The sequence below is a fragment of the Acanthaster planci genome, linkage group LG03 (assembly GCF_054643075.1).
Source record: "Acanthaster planci isolate LZ-2023a linkage group LG03, COTS_SCS, whole genome shotgun sequence".
NCBI lineage: Eukaryota > Metazoa > Echinodermata > Asteroidea > Valvatida > Acanthasteridae > Acanthaster > Acanthaster planci.
Window position 1 is genome coordinate 4679876 of NC_141779.1, and position 13060 is coordinate 4692935.

Genomic DNA, 13060 nt, shown 5'->3' on the forward strand with positions numbered 1-13060 from the left:
GACCCATATGAGAATGGTGACAAAGAGCACTGCCATGCCGCTGTTCCCATTTTCATGCCTTTATGTAATCTTGACGTAAGTAATAGCTGAACCCGACGGACCGTCCACGAAATCCCATGCGTACAAATTGCATTCAGACCCACGTCTACTGTCTGCACTCATCACGTGCAGTGGTTTGCACACCAATCCGCGGCCGCAGCGTTGCATGTCCATTCCGATTCCATGTTTCTCTTTGACTCGGTATCGGAGTGGATTCGCTGATATCGATAAGTTGTAAGATTTTCGACGTATAAAAGCTTGTCCCAGTGAGAGGGCAATTTAATTACATGTTAATGTATTAAAAAGGCAAAAATGTGCACCGCTTGTGCACGAATTGCTTCAGAGACCGCCCGCGCACGTCAGGTGCATGTGCGCGACGTCCCCCTTCTCCCCCGCGCCTTATGGATGGCCTTGACGAGGTTTTCATTTCAAGGGTAGCTAAGTCCGATTCACTTCACATGGAAAGATCTCAAATAGTGACGTGTAATTACGCAGTTGAACTATTTTTTACGCCGTTACCACAGAGTGCAGTTTTTATTTAATTTAAAGCAATTCCATGTAGGCATACTAAATTTTGAAGAAAAATATTGCACGAGTGAATTTGTAGAAAGTGTATCTTTTCAATCAAATTAGATCACTCCGTTGGATATACTTCGTGTTAACGACTGGAAGGTCTGATTTGTGACAAAAAATATATCTTATTGGAATTTGGAATTAAGTTATAGTTTCATATAAAACTGATCCATCGTTTCTTGGCTCTTGTAGTTCAGCTGTTAAATATTATGAATGTGACTTATCTCGTTTCTTGATAAATATTGAGCTTTTAGATGTGTCCTCATTATGTTTCAAAATAGTGTATTACAGAATACATGTGTATTTTCTTTTGCCAAAATGCATTGTGAAACGTGTAATCACAATTGGTACACTCACGAAAAAAGTCTTGTTTTCAAATTTGATATCAATAACTGATACCAGTGGTATTTATCAACATCTTTCAAACGTCTTTCAGAAATCAATTTTACGTCTGAATTTAGGGTAGGCATATACTAAGTGGTAGCCTGTTTCGCTTAAGTCTTCCGAAAAGCTCTTCCTAGGTTACAGTAGGCCTACAGCAGATGAACAGGTCTTAAAATGTTCGAACAAATTTTTCAGATTTTATTATCGTTACTTTTATGCACATCGGGTGGATTGCACATAGATAAATAGAGGACAGGAGGGAAGTTCTCACAGTGTGAACTGGGTTCCAAGGTTGTTACTTTTTTATAATTAGGGCGGCCTATTTTGAATTTCAGCCGCCGGATTCTACACTAGTGAAACCAGTTGGCTTTGGCACCGACTACGGAACGGGCTTTTTACATGAGTTGATTGGAACGAACGCACTGTGCACGCAGTGTAGCTGCGGATATCCGCGACACCTGGATGCACAAGGGGTTATAGGGTCGATGTCACCTTGCGGTTAAGCTTACCTCCAAGTTGGAAAGTTCCACAGTGCGTTCGACAAAATTAACAACTGGGGCCTAAACGGTCATCGACGGGATCCAAGAAAGGATCGTGTTTTGAAGTACATGTAAGTTCAAAATTTCGAAAGAAACGTGAACAGCACGATGGTTTCAGTAAGGCTTATGACACATGCATGCCCCGCAGCGTGTGTGCCAACAGAGGTCTCCGGCTTTCCTCGAATGCATGACTAGAGTATTCAGTCATACGTGCCATGTAGATCAGTGAGTTTCTCTGAAGGCATGAATCGCACGAGGCAGTCAAGGTCATTCGCTGATGAATCATAACTTGCCTGCTTGTCTTTTAGGTACACGTACAGTAATGCACATGTACAATGTACAACGGACATATAGTGTGTTGACAAGGAAACCTGCTTATGGGAGTGAGAGTATTATAAAACGGACAGGCAGACGTCGTGGTAAGCGAGAAAGGGGAACATCCACCGTGCGGCGTTTGTAGACAGTAGTAGCATGGAGCTTTTTATAGTATAGATCCATGGTAGCCGCATGTGCCGCGCTGCCTGACATACACATCAAACCAGTCAAAAGCGAACCTACAATGTTATGAAGAGTTGAACCATGACGCTAGAAAGTTGGAGTACGACTGTACGACGTTTCGAAAGTAGTGTGACGCCTTGAAAAGTTGGACTACGGCGTTTGAAAAGTGGAACGACAACATTTGAAAAGCTGAAGTACATTTTTAAGTTGAACTGCGACGCTCGAAAACTTGAAATACCGTCATTTTTGAAAATTTGTACCATATAAGTTTTAAAATTTAAAGCAAGCCCTTTGAAAATGGAGCCACGACGTTGTCTATCTGTTTTAGAATGCCATTATACATAATTATACCGACAGTAACATTTTGGAAACTCAATACATCGTGTTTTTTAATGTAACTCAAGAGTTCGCATTATCATAAAAGGCCCAGGGTATAGATTACTCTGGCTTCAAAGGAAAAGGTGGCATATTAGTTACAGATCCTATAACCATGATAATAGGCTACACTTGTCCTCTTGCCTGTAGCTTGCGTACGTTTACGGTGCTCTGTTGATCTGTTGTGTTGAGCAGGACTGCTTGAAAGATATCCAACGTCAGACTTCATCAGGGGGACATCAAAAGATGTCATCAAGAGTCAAGTGGGTTGTTGGTGGCGTTGTGGTCTGTCTGATTCTCACAGTCATCATTGTGGTGGCGGTGACTGTGTCAAAAGCAAACCGGGTGAGTGCATGTAGGCCAAGAATTAGTGTACTGCGGCTGCGGGCGACCCAAGGTCATGGCGCCACAGCAAGGAAAACAGACGTAGTGAGATTAAATGCCCGTCTTCCCCACCATTTGATTCGATATTTGGAATCGAAGTTAGTTGCTATCCAAGTGATAAGTGATCTTAAAAGACCAGTATTGATTCCGCTGCCATGTGTGTTGGGATGACTGCATTGCCCAAAATACTGACTATAATGCATACATGGGCATTTGCTGGTGTCTGCATCCCACAGGCACGCGCATCGCATCAGCTATACACCACTGCAGGACGCAGTTACGCACTCTGGGATTTCCCATCTTTCTTGAAAAGACCAAGAATAATAAGAACAATTCCAAGCTTTCGAACTGCCAGTTTTGTTAATTTTAAGCCTTCTCCTTAAATCTGCGGCAGAATGAAGAAAAATCTGAGGCAGCCCCGCCCACCAACGACCAGCCAAGATTGACCACATTGAAGGGGAACACCGGAGGGCTCGCTCCCACCAACCAACCGGGACTGCCCACTTCAGCCACATTCGTAAACAAGAGTGTCACCTTAGCGTCGGTGTCTGTATTCACTGCCGACAGGCTAGAGGTAACAAAATGACTGAAAGTTTGAGTATTGAGAAAACGACTAGAGACTTTTCTCTTGAATGCAAAGTTGGAGAGAAGGGGGCCGAGGGATGACGTAGATTTATGTGTTTGGAATTGGCCATTAGTTTGTAGGATAATCAGCTACAACCTGTTATCCAAAGTGAACAATGATAATCTTTAATGACTGATAAATAATGATTGATTATCGATAAATGAGTTATTGATAACCAGAACCATTTTTAGGAAATTGTGACAAACCTTCCTTCAACGACCGCCTATAATTAATACTGAACCCGGAATGGACTGCTTAACAAGAGCAAACCTCAAAAAAACGAAGTATAGGGCATAATTGTTGAGGGGCGTGTACAAAAATCCTTCCCAACGTGTCAAAAGCGCACAGTTGTACCAGATGTCTTTATGTACAATCAAACACCAATAACAAGACTACTGGGATTATACATTCTGTTTATAACAAGATACATTTAAGGTCCTTTAAAACTGATAGGATGGGGTCCTTGTTATAACAAGATAACGTATAAAATCCCCAATGACTTTGTTTTAGAGGTGTTCGACTCATGTACCGCATATTCCATTGGAATTTTTGTTTTTTTTTCGGATGATAAATTTTATTCAGGTGATATAATCTTCAGAGTTGTCTTATGTCCAGAATTTCCACCCTTACAATTTTCAAGCTGGTATGATAAATGCACAGACTTCACCAGAATATTATACAGAGCCATGGCAGCCACTAATCCACAAGCAGGTTTGTTCGTTTGGTTTTTTAAATTAAAACTGTCATTATTTGTGCTCTCGCTGAATATCCATCTGTGTGTACTCCTCGCTTCTCTAGATTAAGCTCAACTGCACCTTCCAGTACTACGTCAGTCCGGAGAATTTGCAAATACTCAACGATACTTACGGTCCGGCGTACGAGTTGATCCTGGTATTCAGCGCCACGGACGCAGTGAAGGGCGTTGGCTCGCAGTTCAGCTTCCGTCAGTACGCCTACGAGCGGGACGCCGTTGAACAGGCGCTTTCGGATGCCGTGAGAAGCCGACTGCAGGGGACGTGCTGCGAGCCGTCATGCCAGACCCTACCAGGAGGTTAGGATCGTGAACTTTTCAAGTCACCAAGCTTTTCAAGTTATCATGGGCACTGCACACTTTTGCAGTGGGGTTCCAGTGTTCAAAATGAAGGGAACTACGGAGGGGAAAGTGGAGAAGTCGAAATGGGAGGAGGAAAAGAAGGATTATTTATTATTGTTGCAAGTTGAACGTTAAAAGGCTTTGTCTTCTGAAGAGTGAATCTAAAATGACACACACTCGCAGAAAAACTGTGCCACAAAACTGTGGCCCAGAGCAGGGCAAAGGCCAGGAATTTTTCTCTGGGGAGGTGGTCAGGTCAGGCCTATTAGATTCTTTTAATGTTTGATTGTTGCGGACAGGTGGACGCATAGGTAATGTACTGCATTGTCAACGATGTACAACCCTGATCTTTTTTACCATTAGTGTAATTGCTATTTCACTTAATTCATTTACATTTATTTATCTTGTTGTCGGAGCTGGGGGGTTGACCCTCCACCCCCTGGATCCTCACCTGCAGAAAAACATGAACAAATGAAATAAAAATATATGTAAAATACTAATTCATACAAGTTTAAGCGAAACGTTTTTGTCTTTTATTTTTATAGGTTGCGAGGCAGGTTGCAAACCGACCCAGGAATGCACCGATCAGGACAGGGGACTTTTTACCAACGTGCTTTTCTTTCGGTTAGACGCGGTGGACATTCCCGATATTATACTGTCCCGCCTTCCCACTGCCTCGCCTCCCGCAAAGTAACTACCCAAAGCAATGTTGGAAATTTCACAAACTGCTGAAGATGGAGACTTAGACATAACCATCCTCATACTGTGAAGCGCTTCTTCCATAGAATCATGAATTGAAATAGGGTTCAAACCTTCGACCACATCCGAAGTGTCCGACCTATGTGGCAATCTTCCAGTTTTCATCATCTTCATTGTTCTTTCACGCCTGGTCTTTTTGATAATGATGATCATGTTTAATGATGTCTTGCGCACTTTAAGCGATACTTTTATTCAATTTATACGTGCCTTTCCCGTAAAATATACCCATGTCTCGATGCACAAAGGCGTCGTGAAATCCTAGATGATTACTTACCCAGCATGGCAAAAGTGCTTATCTATGGACGGCGCAATGTGATAAAACAGATTACAACGACAAAATTCCGTACAGTCGAGGCTTAGAGATGGCCGAGGCGGGACCCGTCCAGTTTTGACAGCATAATGGAGAAACCACCGCTAAAACCGTCTCCACGTGTGTCTACCGACTGTGTGGTCAAGTCTGCAAAAGAAACAAACAAAGTGATTTTTACTGTGCGAGTTTGTTTCGCTGTTATAAACGGCAGTTTTGTGAAATAGATTTCTATCAGAAAAGAGTGCCCGAAAATGTATTTTTCGTCTATTATAAATATATATACAGAAAGTTGTAAACTGAAGCCGTTTTCAACACGTCATCTTCAATTTCAAGTGTTCCATTGCACTAAAGGTTGACAAGGCAGTTCAAAGGAACTGGGTCGTGTTTTTTTGTACGGCAAGCAAGCCTTTGTATATTGTGATTGTATAAACCTGCATGTGTGTAAAGCCATGATATACCTAATTATGCACATTACTGCGACAATAGAATGATATTACACGACAGACATTGAATAATATTTTATGATACTATATGAATATTATATGCATACCATACTTTAAAGCAAACAGCAATAAATATTCTTGAAATGAATATGCTGATGTTTTCAGGAAGTGGATCTCATCAGATTCCTGGCAGTAAAGCATTGTTAGGAACGAGGAAGTTATAAACCTGGAAGAAAAACTCCGGCATTTGTGAAGAACCGCGTTGCGCCCGACAATGCACATAATAATCGAAAACGGTTGAAGTGCATGGTGTGTATGCATTTGCCTTTATCGTATGGTTGATCATCACTGATCAAGTGTGTGATGACAACCAACCCCCTGTTTTACAAGAGCCCATGCCCGTAGCCTCCTGATGTGGAAGTTTTGAAATCAAACCTACAGTCACACCATGTCGAATGCCGCACGTTAATGCACCAGCTGTAATGTAAAAGGGAGACTGGAAGTTCTACACCAGTGTTGGGGTAACGCCCAAGATGTAACTTATGTAACTTGTATTTATCCTCGATTAAATCATACATGCTAGTTCGTTAAACACCTTTATACTCATAATCATCGATTCGAAAACACTCACAGGAGTTTCCTCTTTGAATCCGGGTCACGGTTACCGTGAATATTTCCGTTTGGGTTCAAGTGAAAGAATGCATTACCGTGGTGTTTCCTCCTTTCGGTAGTCCAGCCTTTTCAGTCACGTCACACACGCAGGCAACATTTATGCAGTCAAATCCGCAGTTCGTGTTTGTATTTGCTTCGGTGTGCCATCTCTTCAGCTTCGCGTGAAGGTGGGATCTGCTGCGCGGTAAATTTTCATTATACAAGGTATGAACATTTACACTCTTATTTTAAAAATCAAGATTTGTGATAGGGAATTGTTTCAAGGACCCCTTAGGGATAACTATGCAATGTTTTTATCCTGCTACAAAAACTAATGTGATGCGTTCACCTTGCTAAAGCAGCCTACATCAGGTCACATGCAGGGCGTGGATGAAGGCATTTAAGTTTTTGAACTGCATCGAAGGAATTTTGTCACATGCCTTTATTTCATTACTTTATGGAGTTTACACATGATGGTGACGTCAGGTCTCTTCGTTGCCAAGGGGTCGTCATCTAACTGGTTTTTTTTTTCAAAGATAGGCCTATGTAATACAAAGCTCTTGCAAACTGCTTGCTGACTACAATGACCTGAAATTTTGAGAAAGATTCTGCTAGGATCGAAACGTCAGGCCCTCCATATTTTGAGATTTCTTTTTTTCCAGTGTGCAATGCTGTGTAATATTAACGTGTTTCTACGTTTCGCTGTAAAGACTGATTTAGCGACCAGAAATAGAAGTCATGCGCCTGCTAGCCACTACTGCCATGCCATCACGCTCGTTTGGCAGGTGCTACGCACGCGTTACATTTCCCTTCAATCAATTTGGTGGTGTAGCCAGCCGAAGTTGCACGCGCGCGTCGAGTTTAAGAACGCGCACGAGTGGGCAGAGTGTATAACAGAAGCAATTGTAAGTCTGTCTTGTGGGATGGGATATTGTTATGATTGTTTTTTTCCTTTACGGCCACGATCGATGGATGACTTGTGGTGTTTGACGCTGAATTCCACCGTCAGATCAGTCCGCTGACTGGACCGTTGTCCGCGCAGTCATCATGGGAGACGAGATGAGTGGCGTGGTGAAGTGCGTGGTTGGCGTGGCAGTCACCGTGGTTGTACTCATTCTGATCCTGGTCCCTGTGTCCTTTCATGGTGTGGAATATTACGAGGTAAAAATCCGTCTAACCTGTGACGGCTGTTAACGTGTACGATAAGTGTCGTAGCAATTCAAAGATGCTCGTATTCCAAGTGATGATAGTCTTAGTACATACGACAACTGTAATTAATCGATTTTTTAAAATTGTGTCTACTGACCTTAACCGTGCGTTTTTTTCAAAAAGAAAAGCGAGCCAAGCCATTAGACGGAAGACATCAGTCTTAAAGGGGAGTAGCAATGTTATTTTCCAAATACAAATCACTAAATGTAACCCTTGGGTCTCCGTTAACCTCATTTTCAATGTTAGTTTCACTACTTTCTTGGGTATTTTGCTGCCGCTATAATATTTATGTTAATGAGGCCATAATTATTCATGAGCGAAACTGTTATATTATTCCAGGAAGAAAACGTGAATGTTAGACAGGTTTATGCACAAAAACTGCATTTTGTAAGATTTGGCTGGCCGCTGTACATTTCCTTTTCTTTGTGGATCCACTGTTGTGTAAGTAAAGAGCAATTAGCAAGCAATCATGCCTTGCTCAGAAATATTTTTTTCAATGAGTAAATTCCGGGTTCACTGAATCATGCCTTCTGGGATGATATTACAGCAACAGCGCCATCAATCGTCCGGAAAGCATGATTAATTTAAAATGTTTAAAATCGTGCACTTTCCAATGCATTTCATCTAATGGGGATGCCAAATAGATTTCTTACATTGAAGAGCAATAGAAAGTTTAACGAATTGTGTTTATTAAGAAAAATGCATTTCAGATACTCATATTAATATTACATGTACATGTATTTAAAAAATTTAAGTGTTGTCTTGGAGTCGTGGAGATGGTGAAATAGTCTAAGAAAATTCCTCGCAACTTGGAATACTTGAAATTTTGATACCAGGAAATGTTTGACATTTCCGGATGCGATTAATCGAGTGTATCCCGTATCTTTTAAAATTGTGCAGATGGGATTCGTTAGGCGCAGGACCAGCGGTGCCGTCGATACCAGCTATGTTTACCAGGCTGGGAATCACTATATCGGTTTAGATGCCGAATTCAAGGTGTTTAAAGCCGACGCCCACATGGTGACGTTGGAATCGATATCAGTCTTCACCAAAGAACGACTCGAAGTGAGTGTCAAATGTTGGCTAATCAAGGAGGGCTCCGTGCGTTTAGCTGGCAATTCGCTCGATACTCCTTTGCTTTTCCCATGCCAAACAATTACTTTAGAGTGAAAAAAAAAAACCATACCCAATTTTTGGTGACTTTGACCGAGTTCCAGAATGGGTAACTTACTCGACTAGAGTCACTGTGAGTAGACTGTAGACTGTACAACTCGATTCAAAACATTTATAGCTCGTTTCAACACCACTACATTGAATATAATGTACTCCACTTGAGGGTATTGAAAAACCTGTCCATGGTCATAATATACAAGCTGGGAAGCAATTAATAATCCCGACAAATAACTGCATGCTAAGACCGTGTCCTCTTAAGTTCATTTAACAGTTCATTTAAAGAGTTAATATAAGTTACTCAAATCGAACTACGCTTATGACCCACACAATGTGACTCGACTTGACCTTCTGGACCTAATGACTTGACTCGGATCACTTTCCAAAGACTTGACTCGAGTCACAAAAGTTTAATGACTCGTTCAACATTTGACACCATCCGTAAATCGATCAACAGGTGAAGCTGGACTGCAATTTCCAGTACTTTCTCCGTCCCGAGGATCTGAAATTGCTTCACGACACCTACGATCTTCAGTACGAGGAGACACTGCAGAACAGTGCTGTGGACGCGCTCAAGGGGGCGACATCGGACTTCACCCCGCGGGACTTTGGCTCTGAGCGCGCTAATATCGAGCAGGTGCTATTCCGCGCCGTTAGGAAGAGGCTGGGGGGAACGTGCTGTAAGCCGTCATGCCAGGACCTACCGGAAGGTGCGTGTCACACCCCACCCCACCCCACGCAACCTCCCAGTATCCTGGACAGTGTCTGCGGACTTATGGAAACCCACATATTGCAGTAGCGGAAGTTGGTGGCACGATGCCTTGCGCTGGGTATTTTGGCTAAAAGAATATACTTGCCAACAAAATTGGGGCACTTTCAGGTTCTCCACGAAAAATCAGCCAAGTAGGACCTGTGCGTATAATAGGGCACTTAATAATAAAATTATGAATTATTGTCGCCAAGACGTAGTTTTCATGCCATCTACTCTCCACATACAAGAAAAAGTATGCAAGAAAAATTTTATCGGAATTTATTAAAAGACGGTGTACATAACTTTGAGCTTTGATAAGTCTGAACCCCTGTCACCCACCTATTTGGTATTTCTATCTCAGGTTGCGAGCCAGGCTGCAAACCGCTGGAAGACTGTACCAGTGAGGACAAAGGGTTATACGCCGACGTGCGATACTTCCAGCTCGGCTTCGTTGAGCTTCCGAATGAGGTGCTTAGTCGCAACCTCCAGACGCTGACACAGCTGGAGGATGGGGTGGGAGAGACGTACAGGCAAGAGGAGCAGCTTGTGAGAAAGACTACAGAAGAGTTGGTAGGTTGGGGATAAAACAGTGGTAACTGTTACAGAATACAGAACCGTCACAATCAAAAGTTGTTCACGAATTCTTCTTGTCAACCTATGCAGCGATTGACAACGTGGCGAAGAAAACTGAAAAACGAGAAGCTTATTATGTTTTCCAGTTTTCAGAATCAGAGGTACGCGTACATCGTCAGCCGTAATCTCTCATTTTCATGTCAAAAGATTCCGTCTGAGAAAAATTATTTTGACACTCGTTGATTACAGTATCAACCAAATACCCGCCTTGTCAGTGAGTGCATCTCAGTCAACGTGCAAGAAGCGAAACTAATTAAACTCACGTCCGATCGCACCTCGTTTCCGTTGCAGGTCACGATTATCGAAAACGCCGCCGAAGAAATCACCCAGAATGCAACGGCCCAAGCTGCCCTTATTGGCTCGCGGGCTCAGGCCGAATCGCGCGCCACGGTCGAGACCTCGCACAACCTGGGACTGGCCCAGATCTACGCCGACCTGAACATCACAGGGCAAGACCAGAAGGCATCCCTGAACTACATCCGCACCTTGAGGGACCACCAGACCGTGTTCCTGACAGTCAACTTCAACTCACTGGTGACTGGGCCCGTGTACGGGTCGTCAAATTAGCGGGCAGTGAAACGGATGGAGGGGTCGAGAAGTACGTACTTCGCTGATCAAAAATACCAGGACGGTTACGACTTTGCAGTTTTCTTAGTTTGGCGATCGAGGGTTTAAACCCTCATCAACCCTTCCCAAAGTTGGTGAATACGTGTGTTTTAGAATCTCTTGCATTGAAATCGTTTGTTTAATGTGTTCTCAGAACTGCTTTCTGTCAAGATTTTTTTGGTGTGAGCGTGAAAGCTCCTTCCCTGTATCTGTAATTAAACCCCGGGGACCATAGCTATTGTCGAAGGCAATGGGGACGAGGTTGTGTATGACTGAGCGACTTCATGGGGTTTGTGCATGCATTAAATGATATTTGCTCAATTAAAATTCCCACAGGTATCCTTACATAAATAACAGGCCCAAAGGGAATTTTTGTAAAAGGCCAGTTTTCTCAATGATACTTGTGATAGGCAACCATGATAATTGGAAACCCCTTTAAGATACGTATAATTTGGTTGAATTCTACCTGTAGTTTCGTCATTTAGAGCGCAAGTTAGGCATGCAGTGTGCAAATGATTACCGTAAGTTATTTATTTTGTTCTAATGAACTTAAGCATTGGTAATTTTTCCAAGAAATAATAACGAACTTCTCACGAAATCCGAATTATATACTAGTGACTGATTGTAAAATCGGTCAGTTGTACATTGTGGCTTAACTGGGGTGAAATTTGGGGCGGGGCATCTACCACTTGTTGGGTTGTACAATTTTTTCTCCAGGGGTACGAAAAGTGAATGAATAGACTGATGTATAATTTGTTTTGAAACTTTACGGAGGGCACCCGGGGTCATTGACATTAAACAGATGGGGGCAGGGGGCATGTGCCACTGTGGCTCCCCACAGTTACATCAGCGCAATTACATAGGCTATCCTTTAATAGCTTTGCAATCCTTGATCTTACACTCGGCACATGTAATGGTGCATTTCCACACAGATCAAAATGTTGTTCGTTCAGAGGACCAGTCTAGTACGGGATAACTGTACATTTGTGGTACACGGGAGGGTACCCGCTCATAATAGTGGGTGTATTATGTCAGCTGCGCTCAGAGCAGTTGTCACGGACGGAGTGTAGTCGAGACGTGTCAGAATAACCATGCTGTGGCCTGACAATAGAGCAAACGAGAAATGGCAAAGCAGCCGTCTTCTGGCTTCCGTTGGCTGTGTTCACGGTGTTGCCATTTTGGATCATGCTCATCAAATCCGTGTCTGTTTATCAGAACGGTAATTTGCCAGGCCGTTTGCCTATAATTGCCGGTATTACCTCACTTTGAGATGTTATTTGAATGCAGCCAAATTTGGAACTACTCGTTGGAGCACACCCATGGTTATTTATAAAATTTCCCTACTGCATTATCGTCGTTCCCACACACCTTAAACTGGTGAAAATTCGTATTAAGATTGCCTCGCTTTTGATTCAGCTCGCTGACTCTTGAATTAGGTGGATAGGCGTTATCGCTTGCTGTATCCAAAGCTACCCGGACACGTCCTTCTTTGGATATTAGCTGGTACAATGTTCCCGCCATTTTGAGCTCCCTGAATTTATGTACATTACATTTAAGGCTTTCCACTCATCTGACTTATTCTAAAAAAGTTGTGAGACGAAACAGTGCTGACAGCTAACTTAAAAGGACTGCATTATTTATCTCATTTGAGATAAAGCCTTCCATGTAATTCTTGTAAGACGTGTTTCCCCAATTTAGGAATTTTCATAAAACCATAGTCCACGATTATCCAAGAGTTTGCCATGATGATTACTAAGAATGTTTTTCTGCACGATGAGCCTTTACGTGTCGTTACGTGTCGGCATACGGTGGAAATTAAACCAAAAAAATGTGCAGATTTGAAAAGAAATGAAGAATTCACTGTTAAATATGATGCCCAACAAAAAAGGCAGCACAGAAGTTCTGATGTTTTTCTCACAGTGAATTGTAAAGCAAATGAATATCTATAAATATATTTTTTTGTCACAGCAGATTATTAATACCAGAGTACCCCTTCAGGTTTTTACCTCATCAGGACA

At 42.5% G+C, this 13060-nt stretch overlaps 2 protein-coding genes across 8 annotated transcripts; both read left to right on the forward strand.

The window, feature by feature from the left end:
• Window positions 1-49: 49 nt before the first annotated feature.
• Window positions 50-5880, forward strand: LOC110986683 (uncharacterized). 6 transcript variants are annotated; one of them, XM_087134005.1, is made up of 5 exons: window positions 50-1606; window positions 2559-2753; window positions 3187-3366; window positions 4216-4468; window positions 5056-5880. In XM_087134005.1, the coding sequence occupies exons 2-5, from the start codon at window positions 2655-2657 to the stop codon at window positions 5202-5204; spliced, it is 681 nt and encodes a 226-aa protein (XP_086990131.1). In that variant the 5' UTR covers window positions 50-1606; window positions 2559-2654; the 3' UTR covers window positions 5205-5880. The 6 variants fall into 6 exon arrangements, with proteins under 6 accessions (XP_086990131.1, XP_022104484.2, XP_086990132.1 ...); XM_022248792.2 differs by having other exon boundaries at window positions 2604-2753; XM_087134006.1 differs by lacking the exon at window positions 50-1606 and adding an exon at window positions 1660-1951 and having other exon boundaries at window positions 2604-2753.
• Window positions 5881-6303: 423 nt separating this feature from the next.
• On the forward strand, window positions 6304-12770 carry LOC110986673 (uncharacterized). Of its 2 annotated transcripts, none has more exons than XM_022248764.2 (6): window positions 6304-6898; window positions 7683-7834; window positions 8783-8947; window positions 9510-9762; window positions 10165-10373; window positions 10728-12770. In XM_022248764.2, exons 2-6 carry the CDS (start codon window positions 7721-7723, stop codon window positions 11001-11003), a joined length of 1017 nt encoding a protein of 338 aa, XP_022104456.2. In that variant the 5' UTR covers window positions 6304-6898; window positions 7683-7720; the 3' UTR covers window positions 11004-12770. The 2 variants fall into 2 exon arrangements, with proteins under 2 accessions (XP_022104456.2, XP_022104464.2); XM_022248772.2 differs by having other exon boundaries at window positions 6304-6861.
• The last annotated feature ends 290 nt before the right edge of the window (window positions 12771-13060 follow it).